We start from the raw sequence: 19,831 nt of genomic DNA on the forward strand, positions 1-19,831 counted from the left end.
CGTGTGGTTGGTCTTTATTAGAACAGCAGCAATCAGGAAGTTACACGTTTCACAATAATTTTATTTAACACTTATAAACTACTTATTGAAATTTTACACTTTAATTTACGGTTAACGTCTTTCCAGTTTCCCGCAAGAAAAAGTGCGTAACTGACCGAATAATAACTAAACTTAACGGATTCAAACCGATGTAAATGCGGAGCAAATTAAACGGTTAATCCCTTATATGAATAAACTTATCTATTTTACGTCTGCCGGATGACCGAGACCCGCTTGAACTAAGTGCAGCGCAAATTAGAACAAAAGCCCTTACAGACGGCGGCCCGCTTTAACTAAGTGCAGTGCAAATTAATTAAAAGACCTGAATTTAATTTTATCACGTTTGCCGTACAAACGGGGACCCGCTTGATCTAAGTGCAGCGCAAATTAAATCAAAAGACTCTACGAACGTGGGCCAGTTAACCAAGATACTTGAATTGAAAAAGTTAAAAGACGTTGGGCGGTGGTTGCTGCCTCTTTTAAAAGTTCCCGCTGCTTAGCTTGCAGAAATCCCCATCGGTCAGTCGGCAGTCGCAACGATATTAATTTTAAGGTGGCTTTCGCGCATAGGTGGGTCTTCCATCTAAAGCGGGAATTTTAAATAAAAAGAAAAATTTTCGGGCGGACATAACAATTCTAATAACAATATTATAAATAATTAGAACTGATTTATATGGCATTCAGCTTCTTACATTTTTGTTATACTTAATGAAAAGTAAATTTATTATAGATGAAATTAAAGAGAAGTTTATAAGCTTTAAAATGAGATGCAGAAAAACTATTTTTTTACTCGACGAATAGAAAGCGTCAACTTTCGGCCCGCTGCGCTAAACGAAGTTGCCCCTTTCTGCCTTCGTCGAGCAAAAAAATAGTATACACTCCACGGGAAGTAAATAAGAAAGCCTCAGATCACATGTTTGTCAACCTCGGCTTCGCCTCGGCCGACAATTACATGTGATCTGAGACATTTCTTACTTTACTTCCCTAGGTGTGTATTATACTATATCATTACTCAATGAAAAGTTATGGATCCCCATCGAACTTATGTAAAGAGAGAATGTCTTTCGACCAATAGGGAAGATGGAATGTCCATCCGTTGGTTTGAATTAGATTTACTAGTCACTTGACCGCTAGGCGTAAAACTTTAATTTATAATTTTTAATAACTTTTTTTTACAAACTTAAAAAATTGCGAAAGTTAAAAAATTTAGAGAATTTTAAAAATTTGTATTGTTAAGTAATAAAAACAATTATCCATTTCAACTGGCGACGTTAGCCGAGTGGTCAAAAGCGCACATCCTATAGAGCACTCAAACTAACTCACCGACTAGGCGTGAGTTCGAATCCCAAGCTGGTCTTAGAAACCAGCTTGGTTGAGATTCGACCCTGGCCGCGTAGGTTAAGATTTTCACAACCCAAAAAAAACCCCAACGTACCACTCCCAACAGCTAAAATCGGCGATATGACTACAGTAGTTAAAACCAACTCTAAATAAAATTAAATAAATAAATAATAACTATTTATTTTAGATGGAAAGAACATTGCTGCATTATGCAATGAGTGTACCATCTGTCGGAATATTAACAAGTATTTTGATAAAATGTGGTGCAAAGCGTATACAAAAAACATTGTAAGTTGTTTTTTTAAACGGATAATAAATAAAACAGTTTTTAATTTCTGATAACCAATTATTATTTTATTTTTCAGAAATCACGTCAACCATCTTACTATTTCATGGACAAAACAGACATCCAAAGATTGCAGGACGAAGAACAAACGATGCCCAAATAAAATTTTTTCTACTTACTGAGTCATTCATCAATTTATTTATAATTTCATCAACTACAAAGTCCAATTGATTGAAATTTGTCTGTATTAATAAAATTTGTGTATTGAAAAACTTATTTTTAATCTAAAATTTCTTCCGTGGTATCCAACCAAGGGACCGGATTCACGTATGCTGGAGTAGCTTGTTGATCAGCTGAAATCACAATCGCTAACATCAATTTAATCAACTCTTCACCACTAGCATTATTTTTTTAACCTTCATCACTCAATCAGTGAGTGCTACACCGCGGTGGTAAGCCAAGCCCATTATTGCCAAATTTTGTACACAGTAAAAAAATTTTCGTAAAATTTAACATAAAATTTTGTGTAGATGATTTTTTTACACAAAATTTATGTTAATTCTACACATACTGTTTGTATTGATGAAACCAACATAATTCTGTGTTAAAAGTAACACAAAAATATGTTAAAACTTTCATTGGCTGATTCTCGGATTTCTACACACTTAAATGTTATCCATAACACAAATAAAGTGTTGATTGTAACTTTTTCTTTGTGTTACTCAGATCAGCTGTCAAATATGTGAGTTTTACTAATAATTTAAATATATATATATATATATATATATATTTTGTGATTAAAAAAAATACATGAGCAATTGAAAATAATAAATTAAAGGAAAAATGCACATGTAGAAAATTAAAAAAACTGTAAGTTTATTTTCTAATAATTTATTAATTTCAATTATTTATTTTTTTGTCTAATTCAAAAAAATAAATAAAAATTAAGTTAGCCGACATCTGAAAATTTTTACAATTTTTTTTAATGAAAAAATTATTACAAAAAAATTAAAAAAAAAATTTCACTTGTAGAAAATTTGAAGAATTATTCGTGTAATTTTTTTTAAGTAAGTATTTTTTAACTTGTAAATAATTTGTCAAAAAAAATCAACATGTCTGCTAGATTCATAATCATAAAATTTATCATTTTTCTTATTTTATTTATTTCCTCATAATTTAAAATTTATTCTGTCTTCTAGATTCACACTAGAAAGGACATTAACCTTGTAATGAATTTTAAGGTTACAATTCTGTTATCGGATGTTTTAATATAAATTACCCTTTATTTACTTAGTTTTTAATTGCTATACACTACAATTGTATATTTATTAGCTGCATTTAAGTATTTTACGTAATGACACAAATCAAAATCCACCAAATTAAAATGACGTTGAGGCTATCACATCTACATGTCTATCTTGTGTGGCATACGTGACTATATATGAAGAATTCTTTAACATAAATTTTGTGTTGGTTGGCCAGTAACATTAAAAAAGTGTAGTTTTACTTTGAATTAACACTTGAGTGTGTTAAAAAATGGATGGATTGATCAATACAAACCGTTTGTGTAGAATTAACATAAATTTTATGTAAAAAAAACATCTACACAAAATTTTATGTTAAATTTTACGAAAATTTTTTTACTGTGTATGTTCTTACATCCACAGATTTGGTAGAATCTGGCGCCAAGTTCCGTTCAAAAATCCTGTTGTAAACGGAGCGCCAGACTACCGACTGTGTTTACTGTAAGTAGAACGGTTTTTTGGAGCCGCGAAATTTTATTTAATTCTGCGGTACTTTTTTTACCTATTTTGTTAATTATAAGAGTAATTAATAATTTAATTTACCGTATTAATTAATTATATTCACTTATAACAATTTATTCACTTGAAATTATTAAATTTTATTAGCACATACTATAGCTCGCTCACGAATTTAGATCCTGACTTTTTTTCGATGGGGAAATATCAGCGCCACAGACTAGATAAAATAAAAATGTGTAATAATCCTCCTATAGATACGCAACTACAGTTAAAAAAAGTAGTTCACAGCTTACATTTACGGCCGCCAGGGTACACTGGAATTATATCTGCATAAACTGTAGCTTCAAGGGGATAGTTTGCGGTAAAAAATGCAACCAACGCGAGATTTGTTAGTACCGTAGAAAAGTAAACTCCAATCTTAAAGGTGCTCACACACATGTTAATGAACTAAGATAAATTGCTTGCAGTTATTCTTTTATTTATTTACATTGTTTATTTACTTTGAGTTCTTTGTGAGAAAGTATTGTAGTATATAATTCTATATAATAAACTAACGATGTGGCTAAGGTACAGCAGACAAACGATACGGCTCCGTACACAAATAGCACCGTATATATACGGAGTGCTACAAATCCCAGGAAATTCAAATTTTATACGTAAAACACGCTTGTGGAGCTACACATGTACGGAGTCGTACACATACTACTAAAAATAAATGAAATAATAATAATAATAATAATAATAGTTAAAAATGAAAATAATTATAATGGTAATAATAAATTGATAATTATAATAGTAACGATATTTATCATTATAATTATTATAATAATTATTATTATTATTATTGTTTTTAAATTATTCAGTATTAAGATATTAAATTTAAATTTACAATTATCTCAATTACAAAAAAGGTAAAAATTCATGTAAAGTTAAAAATCCAATTGATAATTTAATTTATTAATCTAAGCCAAAGAGTATTCGCGGCTTATTTATATAAAATTTCATTAATGCTACTACATATTGTACGTAAAGTGATTCGTTAATTGATTTATAGTAAAAGCTTTTAAAAGTTACCCAGGTTGTCTTTTTCGCTCTTATTGATGTTTTATGAGAAATTGAGACAGAACTACGGTAACTTTTAACAGCTTTCACTGTATATATAAAACTTTATAAACATTCAATTTCCGCGGGAAAAATACAAACTCTGAATTAAAAATCTTTTTAATAACAAAAAATGTTAAAATTTATTTTTAATATAAAATTCCTAGAATTAATTATTAAATAATTTTCCATGTGTACTTTTCGAAATATATTTTCTACTTATTCAGTTGCATTTGTTAACTAGAGTCAATACTTATAAGAGCTAGAATTGTTTGATTTTGCTTTCTTCGGAAAAGTCAGCTGATCAAGATCTGAGTAATTCTGTTCGAGCAATGTACAGATACTACAAACGTCTTGATGATTGTAGGTGGCACTACTTGTTAATTGAGCGAAGTTTGAAACGATGATATTCCTTACATAATACGAATATTATTTATAAGTTTACGAATTGTGATCTTTACTAACATCAATATGATAATGACACTAAATAATAAAAAAAAAAATAATAAAGATGATATTGAAAATAATTTTAATGGTCACACTGAATTGCTGATAAATATGTATGTATGTATGTATGTATTTTTTTTTTTTTTTTTTTTTTTTTTTTTTTAAAGAGGTACGAAAAAAGATCTTCAAAAGACACCGGTATCGTTAACTCTGCCGCCCATCTTCCGGCAGATATCGATAGTCGGTAGTGTGGAGATTTTTACCCACTAAAAAAAACATTCCTCTTCCCCTCTCCCCTAGATGGTACGGGGAGGACTGGATTGGAACCGCGTTAGCATTACTTCAATCCAGTCGTGCTGCGTCTCACGACGCCTACTCCTGGCTACTGGTCCCTTTCTGCGATTTTGTCTTTCAGCAGGTGCTGTGCATAAACTGCAACAGCTGACCAGTTTTCGTCTTGTTTGATCATATAGGTCACCAGGCTTGACGGGGAGAGCCTGGTGCCTATGATCTCTTCGGTGCTTCTTCTGTAGTCCTTCCATCGAGCACACTCGAAGAATGTGTGTTCGGCGTCGTCGATTTTATCCGGGCAGTATTTGCACGTTGGTGTGCTGTGCAAACCCATCTTGAAAAGATAGGCATTGAACTGCCCATGTCCCGTCAATAGCTGGGTCAGGAAGAAGTCCGTATCCCCGTGCTTCCGAGAGAGCCAGACGTTGATGTTTGGGATCAGGCGCGCCGTCCATCTGCCCGTCTCTCCCGATGTCCATCGGTCCTGCCACTCTTGCTGCGTTTCCGCCTTTATCCTCGTTCTTGCGTCCTTCATGTTATCATCACTGTCTTTAGCGTCATAGAGTTTTGCTCTTTCGAACGCTAATAGGTCGATGGGCGCGGCTCCTGCAATGACCAATACAGCCGCTTCGGAAACTGTGCGGTAGGCGCAGGCAACCCTGAGAGCGCCTCGCCGCTGTACTGCTGCGATCTTTCGCCGGTAGGTCTTCTGCTTTAATATGTCTGCCCATATCTCCGCTCCATAAAGCAGTACCGAGCGGACTGCTTCTAGAAGAACTCTTCTCTTTTTTGTTCTTGGTCCCATGGTGTTGGTCATAATTCGTGCTAGGCTAGACACAGTCTTGCTGGCTTTCTTGCATGCACTGTCGAGGTGTTCACGGAAAGATAGTTTCTCGTCTATCATTACCCCTAGATACCGCAGGGCCCTTGTTGACGTCAGCGTTGTTCCTCCCATGTCCATAGCGAATGGTTTTGGAAACCATTTTTGACGGGTCAAAACGACCATCTCGGTTTTCTGTTTGGCGAGTTTCAGGTGATGCTTATCGAGCCAAGTCTCGACGGTGTCGATGGTTTCCCGAACTAGCAGTTCGGCCTCTTCCACGCTGTCCGCCACTATAGTGGCTGCAACGTCGTCTGCAAAGCCTGTTAGCTCTACTTGCTCTGGCAACGGGATTTCAAGAAGCTCGTCGTAGTCTGCGTTCCATAGATCAGGCCCCATTATTGAGCCTTGCGGCACGCCAGCCGTTATGGCGTATTCTTGTGGGCCTTCAGTAGTTTCCACTATTAGCTTTCTATCGTCAAGGTAGTTGTCGACTAGTGCCAGATTTTCTGGCTCCGCGTCAAACTTGTGCTCCAGAGCGTCTAAAATGTCTCCCCAATTTGCGCTGTTAAATGCGTTTTTGACATCTAGCGTGAGGAAAAGACATACTTTACGAGCTTTGAGGCTACCAGACCATGCTTGTGTTGCTGTCTTTATGACTTTCTTGATCGCTCCGACTGTCGAATGACCTTTCCGGAAGCCATGCTGGTTGGTGGCAAAACCTCCAGCACGGTCGATGTCGTCGCGAAGTCTCCCTTGTATGAGCTTCTCGAGCAATTTTCCAGCAATGTCTAGCATACAGAGTGGTCTAAACGACGAAGGTGTTATGGGGGTTCCCTTACCTTTGTCTAAGAGAACCAATCTCTGCTGTTTCCAGACCGCGGAAAAGGTGCCAGTTGCCAAGCATGCGTTGTAGGTGTTCAGGAGTAAGTCTGGGTATTCCAGGGCTATAATCTTGATCACCGATGCCGGGATGCCATCAGGTCCAGGTGCCTTTCCTGTTTTGAGTGACTTGGCCGCGTCTTGTAGTTCCTTAGTTGTGAAGGGCGTTACTTCGTTGTTTTTAGTGTAGTGTTTCTTCTCCCGCGGCGGGTGTTTGGGGAAAAGCTCCGCTACGATGCTATCCATTAAGGCTGGAGGCTTCGGCGCCTCTGGTGAAGCCTTTCCAAGTCGTTTGGCGACAATTTGGTAGGCTTTACCCCAGATGTCATTGTCGAGATCGTTGCAGATCTCTTTCCACAACTTTGCTTTACTTGCTTTGATGGCTCGATTTAGCATCTTTTTGGCCTGCTTGTACTCTTTTGAATACAATTCCTGGCTTGGGGAGCGTTTGGCGGCTCTCGTTGGGCGGCGACGTAGTTGATGGCACATTTTGCGAAGTTCCGCTATGTCTGTTGACCACCAGTACGCCGGCCTGCGAAAACTCCGGTTTTTCAACCGCGGCATAGAGGCGTCACATGCGGCGGAAATCTCCTTCATCGTATTTAGTACTGTCCTTTCTGTCTCGCTGCAAGTATCCGGAGTCGGGTTGTTCTGAAGGGTAGACCAGCTCCGTGCAAGTGAAGCTCGCAGTGCCTCTGGATCAAGCTTCCTGACATTCCACTTTCGCTTAGAAAGGTCGTGTTGTGGTACCGGAGCAGATACCAATCCAACGTTAAATGTCACGAACTGGTGATCACTGCCACTGTATTTTTCGGATACTGTCCAGTTTTCAATCATGTTGGCAATTTTTGGAGTCGCCAACGAAATGTCGAGGATGGACTCTTGGTACCCCGGTCTTCTGAAAGTCGTGGTGCTCCCAGTATTTAGCACTATGAGGTCGAGTCTAGCCACGATGTCAGCGACCTCGTTGCCTCTGGTGTCGGAGAAATTAGCGCCCCATTCAGCCGATTTAGCATTGAAATCACCAGCTACGATAACTTCGCCGTCGAACTTGGTGATCACATCCTCTATATTTTCCAGTTTCTGTCGGAACACACTAATCCCTTCGTTAGGTGAGAGATAGACGCTGATGAAGTAGGTTATGGGGGTTTGAATCCAGACAAAACCTGCTCCACTTCCGCTGTTGATGGTGGTAACGTTCTTTGTATTTGCAATCCAGATTGCCGCCGTGCCAGTTTTGTCTGCGAACCATACTCTATCTTGGAGGTTTAGATATTGCTCACAGATGAAGCAAACGTCGATCCTCTCTTCAAAGACTCGCTGGCGAAGTAAATTTTGTGCCAACGCACATCTATTCAGGTTTCCTTGAAGTATGCGTATCATTTCTGCCCTTTTGTAGCTTCGGCAAGTGCGGTGCGGAATACCTTACAAGCCCCGGAGCCTGGAATATGACATAAGCTATCTGGAGCTTCTTGTTCCTCTGTACAGAGGAAGCACTTTGGCTGTTCAACGCAGTCTGCAGCTTTGTGGTTTCCTCCTCCGCATTTAAAGCAGCACTTGCTTCTGTCAGGCCCCTTGCAGGAGTTCGTCGCGTGCCCGTATCCGAGACATCTGATGCAGCGTGTTACTTTTACAACTGGTCGAATGCGGCAGTTGACCCATCCGATCATTATACGAGCCTTGTCAAGGATTTTGAACGCGCTAGCCTCGTCTATCTCGCAGAAGGCTGCCCGGTTGCCCCGTCGAGTAGGCTTTGTCAAATTTACCCGTTTGATCTCCAGGCTGTCGGTGAAGTCACGTTTGAGTGCTTCGCGGACGTCGTTCTCAGTAGTGATGGCATCCAAGTCCAGGATCTCGATCGTTGCTTTTGGTGTAAGCGTTCTGACTGTACCGATGTTAGCAGTTGCTGTTTTTATCGCAGCCGTGAAAGCGGTAGTGTCTTCAGTCTTGCGACCTATTTCTAGAAGAACGCCCCCTCGCTTCGTTTGTTTGATAGACTTTATGTCTACTCCAGTCTCTGTCGGATTAACCTTGGCTTTGATTTCCTTGAGGAGATCGGCATATGTTCGCCCTTCAGCTGGTTGGACAAGCACAGCTTTAGTTTTTATCTTCTTCCTCCTCGGTTTCTTGGAGCCAACATTGCTTGGCTGGTTTTGGGCTGTAGCAGATTGAGCCACTGGCTCCTGTTCTTCCTTTTTCTTGTTTTTCCGAGTCACTTTGGTCCAGGTATCACCCCGGGCTGTCTTCTTATGTGCTGGCTTATCGATTTCCGAGGAAGGGCTGGGCGTGGATAGCGGCCTCTTCTTGTTTTTCTCTTCTCTATGCTGTGTTTTCTCAGGAGTGACCGAAAACGTCTGGGATTTTTTGTTCAGATCCGGAGATGTTTGCGTGGTTCTCACCGTCTTCGTTGCTGGTTTGTTGGCCAACTTATATGCCGTGGCAATGGACGCTACTATTTTTCTGAGTTCATGGTGGAGATTTCGTTTATCCTTTATGAACTCAGGTAATTCTTCGATCTTGCTACCGAGCCGTTCCATTGGCGATTGTTGACCGGTGACAGTCGGTAGAGAGTTTATCCTTCCTCGGCATGTGTGAGTGTTGACGGGAGCAACAGGTCTTCCACCTATTGGAGGAAAGTTTGTTTGCTGTGCGTCTACTTCCATCAGAGCTGTTTCTTTACTCCCTGTAGCATTGCTAGCATTGCTAGACAGCAGAGCCATGGGGTCTACTCCACTGTTCAAACGGTCGCTTGATAACGACGAGTTCAGGCCCGTTTGTACGCCTTCCCTCGCCGGCACTGAGGTATCCCTCCTCTGCACCGTAGACGATGTTTGAAATTGTTCTGACATTTCCATACCATCTTTTGCTAGGTTTTGGTCCACCCCGAGTATTCTCTTTCCTCGGTACCCGACGCATCTGACGTGCAGATATGCCGGGCATTCCCCTATCCGCCACCTGGGGAGGCGCCCGATGCGGGACCCAGCAAGCCCGACACGAGGTATGTATGTATGTATGTATGTATGTATGTATGTATGTATGTATGTGTGTGTGTGTGTGTGTGTGTGTGTGTGTGTGTGTGTGTGTGTGTGTGTGTGTGTGTGTGTGTGTGTGTGTGTGGAACGCTTCGGACCGGTAGATTTTGAGATATCGCAAAAAAACTACAAAAAAAAAGTGTGTGCGTGTACCCTTTACGCGCGATTGAAGTAAAACTTCTTTGGCGTTGACGGCCCAGATCACTGATATGATTAAATTTCACCTTGAATAATAAATATCGCATTATAATGTAGTTATATTTGGCTTCCCGCCTTTATTAATCCCGCCAAAATTTCTCAGCAAAAATTTCTCACAATTATTTACAATTAAGTAAAATTATTTCTAAAAAAAAAAAACATTAACATGGCCCTTTTATCATGGTTTTTGTGTGAAAAAATATTGTATAAGAAATTATTGCTGACAATTTTTGTCGCTAGAAAATTTTGCATGAGAAAAAAGAGACGGTCACCGATATTTTTAATACTATTGTCAAGATAATTTAATGGAGATTAATTTGACACTTTTCAAAAATTTATTTAGTTTACTAGAAACGGAAAAAAACCTCAAAATAGGTCAAAAAATGATCCTGTCCGTCATGTATGAAACTCTGAAAACACTATAACTTGCGGAAAAATGCATCAATTAAGTTAAATTTTTTTTTTTTATTTCTTCCCAGATAGCAAAATGACGTATTAAGTTATTCCGAATGAGCTCAGATTTCTGATTTGGACGTCAGAGTCTACGTCTAAAAGACGTCTTTAAGACCTTCTGAAGAGGTCGAATGCGCCGCTTATTGTAGACTAAGAACTCATCAAAACGAGCTCTTAAAGAGCTCTTTTTTCTGAGCTCGCACAAATGAATGATTTTTTATCTCTATACGCTATTATAATGATAACAATAATAAGAACACAACAAAAATAATATTAATAATAATAATAATAATAATGATAATAATAATAATAATAATAATAAAAGTAAATTATGATAAATAATTCAGATCTTCATGAAGCACCGATGCTGATTTCGAATGTTTATTATTTTAGTTAGACCTAATATTGTCGGTTTAAAGAGAGAAAGTGGAACTCGCAATTGCCGTAACTAAGATTCGAATTATTCTTATAAGCTAAGTTTATATAGTGATGAAATGTTGCGATCATTGTCTATATTATTTATTCTATTTGATACTGTGTATCGATAGAGAAAAAGTAACTTTTACGAATATTTATATACTAAAAAATATTCAAAAGTCTACCTGTAATATTTTTTCAAATAGTCTATATAAATTTTGTTTACTTTTCACAATATAAAATCTAATAGATAAATTAATGAATATTAAAAATTCAACAATAATTAATAAGTATATAGTTATAAGATATCGTTAAATTCGAATAAAATGTTTAAAATTGATACATGCAAAGTACTCCTTAAATGTAGAAAGTTCTCATAATTTTTTCAGATTAGAATCCAATTTTATTATTTTATCTAAATTAGTTTGATTACGAACCAGATTTTAACATTATTGCCTATTACTTCATAATATAATTTAAAATTTTTGAAAAATTTAATTAACCTGGATTATAAGAGAAATGAGTTAACCTATGTCAAGTGTATATCTATATATTAATCTATTCAAATTGTTTCAAATCATTTAATTCGAATTATTTTTAATCATTTTCAATTTAATTTCTCAATCAGGAAAGTAATAAATGAAAAATGAATAAGATTTTGACAGCTTTATATTAAAAAGAAATTTGTGTTTTTGTTTATAATGTCTATAAGCTCATTATACGCAACTCAAAAAGAAGTCCAAAAAAGGGACAGTTAGATGTCAGAAAATTGACTCCAAACTTATGAGTTCATTAAGAGCTCTTAGTTCTGACCTCGTAAAAAAGAGCTCCTTAAGACGTCACATTAGGACTTCTATAAGAAGTTTTTTAAAAGACTTCATACTGAAATCTTTCTGACTTGGATGCTGACTGGGTTTAGGATAATTGTAGGTCACCGAATGCGAATAGTTATAGGTAATTTAGTATCATTCATGTACAATTAACGAAATAAAAAAGCTAGAAGACTGTATATTTATAAATATATCCATGTAAAATTTACATGGATGGTGATATATCTATACAAATTATGTACATTTGTTTCACCAGGGGCGCCTGTGCATTACCTTCCGAGTACAGCTGTTTTTTCGGCAACTAATTTTGAACGACTTATGTTTTTTTTTTTTTTTTTTAATATTTCATAATTAAATGAGCATTATGAGTCGTGCACTTCTGGATTTTTCAAATTGAATTTTATAGAATGTGGCAATCGTCAGAAAATTTATTAATAATTCATTTATTACAAAAGTTATAAATAAACAAGTATATTTAGAGATTTTCAAAAAACTTTGCAATTTAAAATAATTTTTTTAAAACTATTGAATTTTTATTCACTCTGCTATTCACAATTGACCTGTTGTAAAATATTGGAAATAAATTATCCTAATTGATTATGATATTTGCCACTAGCTGGCGCATAAGTCAAGAAGCGTGGAGTATATGAGATTTACTTACGACCAATCCAAATTATTATTTTTGAATAGCGGAAACTACGCAGACTATAGTAAGCGTTACTTCCGTCAGAAAAAAAATCTGAGTTACTCCCTAGTCGCGCCTACAGAAGTTTTACTTCAAAAATTTTTTCAAAAGTGGTTTTTTTGAAATAACTTTTAAACGGCTTCACCGATAAATTCCAAAAACTAATCAGCTCTTAACATCAAAAAACCACGTCCATCGCCGCCAGTCCGGTCAAAATCGGTTGATTCGTTCGTGAGTTATCGTTGACGAAAGAAAACTAAAAAAGTGTTTTTTCGGATTTACTTCGAAGTTTTCCACTCTGTCAATATAAACTTAAAGATTTTTTATGAAGCTTAAAAAACTGCGTCGAATGCCACCAACCGCGTGGAAATCGGTTCATTCATTCAAAAGTTATCACGATTTAAAAATTGAAAAAATAGTGTTTCATCGAATCTCTATCAAACTTTTGAGCTCGAAGAGCTCAAAAGCATACAAAAGCTATTTTTTTGAGCTCGGAGAACTCAAAATAATATAAAAATTGTATTTATGAGCTCGAAGAGCTCTAAAACGTCATAAGTGCAATTTCAAGTGTTTAGGTATAGAATTGGCGGGAAGTTGCAGGGATGGCCTTCAGGGTCAACCGTTTTCCTAATTTTTTATATTTTTTGAAGTCAAACTTCTTTACGGAGGCTAAATCTGAACGTTTTGAGGTCTAATAGGGGTATCACGTGAGAGGGGAACCGTAAGTGAAAGTACAGAATGAAGGGGAAATGGTTGCGTAGCAAGTCTAACATATCTCAAAGAGTGGGGAGGTTTGAGAATAGCCGAATAAAATGGAAGAGTATACCAGAGTATACTGTGCGTGCAATAACACATGTGTGTGTGAAAGACAGTCCTCCCTATAGTACATTTTTAAAATAGAGTATAGTATGTAGATATGTATTTTCAACTGTTACTAGTATACGTTGCTCGCGCAAGCGCGCGTGTGAATGTTGGTATGGAATTATCTATATTTTCATGCTTATGATATATTTGACCAATCATGTTACGAATAGTTTGCTCTTACATCATATATTTTCATATTTTTCATCTAAATTTTAAGAGTGAATTATCGCCTACATGTGTATTGTTTGGCAAATGCGTCGAAATTTAAGTACGTTATTTACAAATATATTTTGTTCTATCGGCTATTTTGATAACATTCTTATTAATAAATTTATGTATATATTAATTAATAAAAGTGTAATTGCATGCCTCATAGCGTGAAGCACGTGAGGTTGTGCTTTACACTCGACTCGTCAAGGTCAAGATATTTTGTGATCTTTAAATGTAAACCTCTTATAACTTTTGAACGGCTTGACCGATTTAATCGCGGTTGGTGCCATTCGAAAGGACTTGACCAAACTTAAATTTTGAATACAATTTGGACCGATTCGGACCAGTAGACTTTGAGAAATTTCAAAAAAACTACGAAAAAAATATTTTTTCAAATGTAGTTTTTTTGGAATAACTTTTGAACGGCTCAACCGATTAACTCCAAAAACTATTCAGCTTTAAATCTTAAAAAACCACGTCAATCGCTACCAGCCCGGTCGAAATAGGATGATTCGTTCGTGAGTTATCGTTGTCGAAAGAAAACTGAAAAAAGTGTTTTTGTGGAATTACTTCGAAATTCTTCGTTTTATCAATTTAAACTCAAAAACTCATTATGAGGCTTCAAAAACTGCGTCGAATGCCGCCAACCGCATGAAAATCGGGTCATTCATCCAAAAGTTATCGCGGTTTGAAATTTCAAAAAATAGTGTTTTATTAATCTTTTATCAGACTTTTGAGCACTGAGAGCTCAAAATAACACGAAAATTATATTTTTGAGTCGAAGAGCTCAAAAACGTAATAAGTGCAATTTTGAGTGCTTAAGTATCAAATTAGCGGGAAGTTAAAGGGATAGCCTTTAGGATCAACCGTTTTCCTAATTTTCAACTTCCCGTTAAAAATCTCAGATTTTCAAAAATCGGGAAGTTATTGTTTTCACCCCGTTTTGCAAAAATCGAGTTTTAATCAGATCTCGACGTTTTAAAGTCATAGGAAGCTTCCCTGACTACCCTCGCGGTGGTGTCTGTATGTATGTGTGTGCACGTGTGTGTGTGTGTGTGTGTGTGTGTGTGTGTGTGTGTGTGTGTGTGTGTGTGTGTGTGTGTGTGTGTGTGTGTGTGTGTGTGTGTGTGTGTGTGTGTGTGTGTGTGTGTGTGTGTGTGTGTGTGTGTGTGTGTGTGTGTGTGTGTGTGTGTGTGTGTGTGTGTGTGTGTGTGTGTGGATGTATGTAAACCTCTCGTAACGTTTGAACAGCTTGACCGATTTTATCGCGGTTGGTGCCATTCGAAAGGACTCGACCAAACTTAGATTTCCAAAACACTTTGGATCGATTCGGACCGGTAGATTTTGAGAAATCGCAAAAAAACTACGAAAAAAAATTTTTTCAAAAGTGGGTTTTTTGGAATAACTTTTAAACGGCTTTACCGATCAATTTCAAAAAGTAATCAGCTCTTAACATCAAAAAACCACATCGATCGCCGCCAGTCCGGTCAAAATCGGTTAATTCGTTCGTGAGTTATCGTTGACGAAAGAAAACCGAAAAAAGCGTTTTTTCGGAATTACTCCGAATTTTTCCACTCTGTCAATATAAACTCAAAAATTTTTTATGAAGCTTAAAAAACTGCGTTGAATGCCACCAACCGCGTGAAAATCGGTTCATTCATTCAAAAGTTATTGCGATTTGAAAATTAAAAAAATAGTGTTTTATCAAACTTCTATTAAACTTTTGAGCTCGAAGAGCTCAAAAGCATACAAAAGCTATTTTTTTGAGCTCGGAGAGCTCAAAATAATATACAAATTGTATTTATGAGCTTGAAGAGCTCTAAAACGTCATAAGTGCAATTTCAAGCGTTTAGGTATAGAATTGGCGGGAAGTTACAGGGATGGCCTTGAGGGTCAACCGTATTCCTAATTTTTTTTTAATCAATTACACAATTTTTTTAATAAATTAGCGTTATCAGGCGTGCATTTTGGATTTTTTAAACTTTTGTGTTTTATTTCTCAAATACCGGGTAGTTGATAAAATTATTTTCTTGTGTTTTTCAAAATATGAGATGCTATATTATAAATATACATATAATATAGACCAACTTAACGATTAAAAAAGTTTCACTTCTATTGTGACCTTATGCCTGTGAGGCTCACTCGTTTTTTTCTGAAATGTAAAGTTCCCAATGGATAATTTTATTACAATTCCTTCACTAATTAATCGAAAGGAACTTCGTTCCATCCGGGTGTCCCTTGACACCTCTCAAGTTCTTTTTTTAAATACACTGTACATAGAATCAAGGGTAGAAGGTTTACTAGATACAACATAGCACACTTATGTCTTTAAGTTACAAGTGTAATGTAGAGGCGAGCAAGAAATGACACAACAAAAAGATATGAAATCCGAACAAAAACAGTTTCACTGTAAAAATTTGCGCCAAGTCCACGTTCATAAAACTCATCTCAATAACATTTGCACTTTACAAAAAAAATTAGGCTCGTTTCAATAATTTTCATTCTCTACAAAAAGATGTGAAATACAAAAAAATACCAAGAAACCGTCATAATGTTGAAAAAATTGAAATAAAATTTGTTAAAAATTAAAAAATTAAAAAAAAAATTTTTTATCGTACTTGGCGCGCGTCATTGAGTACCCAAAATTTTTTCAGGATAAATGAACATCTTTTTAATGTTGAGAAATTTATAAGTAAGTCAACCTATATTATTTCATAATCAGTTTTACAAAAGTTAGGTAAAATAGACATGTCGTACGCAGTTATGCAAACTACATACAAGTCGATACGCACGCACACGTTGGGTCGGTTGCATTGTGAGAATTGTGATTACTAAAAAATAAAACATATGGCCGACTAAATTGGAAAAATAAGGTGTGAGTGCCAATCAAAATGTGTTAATTACAATTAAACGAAGCAATATCAAGCTTTAATATTTCATAAGGTTCTTCATTAAAGATTAATGACAAAGCTGAAAAAAAATGAATCCAAAAATTTTATATAATTTCAGATTTCTTGAACACACCACCATATTGACAGTTGTTTTCACTAAAGATCTAAAAAAAATTTTAAAAACGGGTTTTTTCACTAAAACTGATAATTAATACACTAAGCAATGTTTTCAATGAGTTCAGTATCCTTGACTAATGTAAATCTATATAAATATATAATATGATTATATATATAAAAGCGAAATCGTTTTTTCTTGAGTTGACATGCTTCCGAAAAAATTTGGGGTACTCAATGACGCGCGCCAAGTACGATAAAAAATTTTTTTTTTAATTTTTTAATTTTTAACAAATTTTATTTCAATTCTTTCAACATTATGACGGTTTCTTGGTATTTTTTTGTATTTCACATCTTTTTGTAGAGAATGAAAATTATTGAAACGAGCCTAATTTTTTTTGTAAAGTGCAAATGTTATTGAGATGAGTTTTATGAACGTGGACTTGGCGCAATTTTTTACAGTGAAACTGTTTTTGTTCGGATTAAATATCCCGGAAACCTACTGTTTTTTAATTTTTTTTATTAATTATTAGGCTACGTAGATTGAATTTACAAAGAAGTTTTAAAAATTTGACTACTTCGCGTGGATCTCCGTAATTTAAATAAAAATATCCATGAACACTTTTCGATAGGATAGCTATCATAGGCGTGTTTATAAATACAAAATATTTTATGAAAAATAGGTCCCATCTGGTTATCAGATGGGTGAAGGTCGATTTCCCACGGGCTCTGAACAGACTAAAACAAAACTCGGCAACATGGCTGTTTGGTCATTTACCTACTACTAACTCGCACCGAGTGGCGTCGCTTCTCTATATCTTCATCATAAAACCATTTTTGATTTCATGAAAAAAATTTTTTCTGTGAATTCATGATACATAATAATTTTATAGAATGTCTAATTGAAGTATTCTAAATTTTTCAATCTAATGGCCAAAATAATGAGAAAAACGTATTAATGTAAAAAAGGTGACGCCGCGCTCATTGAGCGAGTGCTGAAGAGTTAATTATTAAATTATTTTACCCCATCTCTTAATCACTTACGTAAAAGACCTTGAGTAGCAGGTTTTGGACACTTTTTACTTTTCACTCGCCATTTTTCAAAAGCTTCCACACTTTTCGCGCGTCTCATCTTCTTATCAGCTTCAGCCTCTTGAATTTTCAATTTCTCCTCACTTTTCTGTGCTAATTTTTCAAACCGAAACTAATTAAAAAATGTCAATCTAAATCTAAATATTCTCAAAATTACCTTCAATTTCTTTGTCCTTTTTCCTACACCAGCGCTTCAGACAAATTTCTTTAGCAATCACAGTTTTGTCCTCAATCTCCTTCAACCTTGCTTCGATCTCCAGTTCCTTTTCCTTGATCAATTTCTTCTTCAAATCATCCTGCTTTTTCTTTTCAACCCAGGCCTCGAAACTCTCTTTCTCTTTTCTTTCACGTTCTTCTTTTTCTTTTAGCAATTTTTCTTCCTGAATTCTTTTTTGTTCTTCAATCTCCGCAATTTTCTTCTTTTGTTCCAAAAGTTCGCTTCTTTTTCTCTCGATCCATTGATCGTAAGCTAGTTTCTTTTCCGAAGACCGAGGGCGCTTTGAAGTGCAGTTTGGCAAAGATGTTGATATTTGTACAACCTTGTAACCATTTACTGAATATCTGTCAATCAAAATTATTTTTTGGTTAATTATCAATTCAATTTTCAATTTCTAAAACAAAATTACCTTTGAACTTCTTCATCTTCTTGTTCAGCATTGAAGTCATTAATAATCTTGCCGCGTCGTTCTGTTCGCGTAGATCTAGTCTTTGAAGAATTTACCGACGGTCTTGAGGACGTTAATGAACTCAATGAATTGCAGCGATAAGTATTCAATAATTCATGCTTATTATAATTATAATTGATATAGTTATAATTACTATAAGAATTGCAATTAGAATTATAAACACAAGGATCTTCTACTGACAGACCAGCAAGTCCGTCGATTAAGTCACATTTCCTAAGCTCTCCACCATTGTGTAAATCAAGATCCAAATTTTCGCCTTGAAAACTACTCAAAGACTCAGCATAAATTGCTGGATTGATAAGCCGTCTTTCTCTAAAATTTAATTAGTTTTTATTATCAATTAAATTAATTTAATTTAATATTAAATAACAAAATAACTAGCAACCTTGCAGTCACTATGTGACTGCCGTGACTTGTAAACTATAAATAAATAAAATTTTGCTTTATTAAATAATGACTTTTGTTAAATTGCACTGTACTTTTTCAATTATTGACGTTTTTAAAGATATAAGCTCATCCCGATGTTACACTCATCAAGAGCTTTCATTTGAGTACCCACATGCATTTTTGATACATACATATATATAACATATATAAATATATGAAAAATTGATGTGGGTACTCAAATGAAAGGTCTTGATGAGGATAACATCGTGATGAGCTTATATCTTTAAAAATGTTAATATTTCCCAAGATACAAGGTCATTTCTTAATAAAAATAGAATTGTAATTAATTAAAGTTTTTCTTTATTAAATATATTAATGACTATTGTTAAATTGCACTGCACGTTTTTAATTATTGATGTTTTTAAAGATATAAGCTCATCCCGATGTTACACTCAACAAGAGCTTTCATTTGAGTACCCACATGCATTTTTGATATATTTTTCTTATATACATATATATATATAAATATATAAAATATACAAAAAATTGATGTAGGTATTCAAATGAAAGGTCTTGATGAGTGTAACATGAGGATGAGCTTATATTTTAAAAAATGCCAATAGTTCATAAGATATAAGGTCATTTCTTAATTTTGTATCTAGAGATAGAGAATCTTCGAATGCAGCCTAAATATTTATCATCATAAATTAACTATCGGTGAGAATGATTTGAAAATCTTGAAAAGGCACAACTCCAGGTCAAAACTTTTTTAACGATACCAAATTTAACCAGCAGCTTAATACCAAATTTAACCATAAAAACCCATTTTATCATATAAATATATTGGTCACAAAATTTTGCTTATTCTCTTAATAATATGAATTATTACCTGTGCGATATTTCTGTTAATGAGTTAATCTGCAAAATATCTTCACCAAAAAAATTGTCCGCCATTTGTACATTTAAAAAAATAAGGTTATATTTTTGACAAGAGAAGAAAAT

General features: G+C 35.3%; 1 protein-coding gene across 1 annotated transcript; it reads right to left on the reverse strand.

The window, feature by feature from the left end:
* Nucleotides 1–1,838: 1,838 nt before the first annotated feature.
* On the reverse strand, nucleotides 1,839–19,783 carry LOC123270041 (DNA ligase 1-like). Its single transcript, XM_044735981.1, has 5 exons — nucleotides 19,719–19,783; nucleotides 18,383–18,754; nucleotides 17,914–18,317; nucleotides 17,709–17,849; nucleotides 1,839–2,019 (listed from the first exon to the last, which is right to left on the reverse strand). Exons 1-5 carry the CDS (start codon nucleotides 19,781–19,783, stop codon nucleotides 1,946–1,948), a joined length of 1,056 nt encoding a protein of 351 aa, XP_044591916.1. The 3' UTR covers nucleotides 1,839–1,945.
* Nucleotides 19,784–19,831: the final 48 nt, after the last annotated feature.

The sequence above is a fragment of the Cotesia glomerata genome, linkage group LG8 (assembly GCF_020080835.1).
Source record: "Cotesia glomerata isolate CgM1 linkage group LG8, MPM_Cglom_v2.3, whole genome shotgun sequence".
NCBI classification, from domain to species: Eukaryota; Metazoa; Arthropoda; class Insecta; order Hymenoptera; family Braconidae; genus Cotesia; species Cotesia glomerata.

What these genes read in the sequence shown, in the direction of transcription:
- LOC123270041 (XM_044735981.1), bottom strand. Translation starts at nt 19,783, where the DNA reads ATGGCGGACAATTTTTTTGGTGAAGATATTTTGCAGATTAACTCATTA. An exon ending in GAAGATGAAGAAGTTCAAAG is followed by an intron (nt 18,318 to 18,382) that starts GTAATTTTGTTT and finishes TTTGATTGACAG; the next exon opens with ATATTCAGTAAATGGTTACA. An exon ending in AAAGGACAAAGAAATTGAAG is followed by an intron (nt 17,850 to 17,913) that starts GTAATTTTGAGA and finishes TTGAAAAATTAG; the next exon opens with CACAGAAAAGTGAGGAGAAA.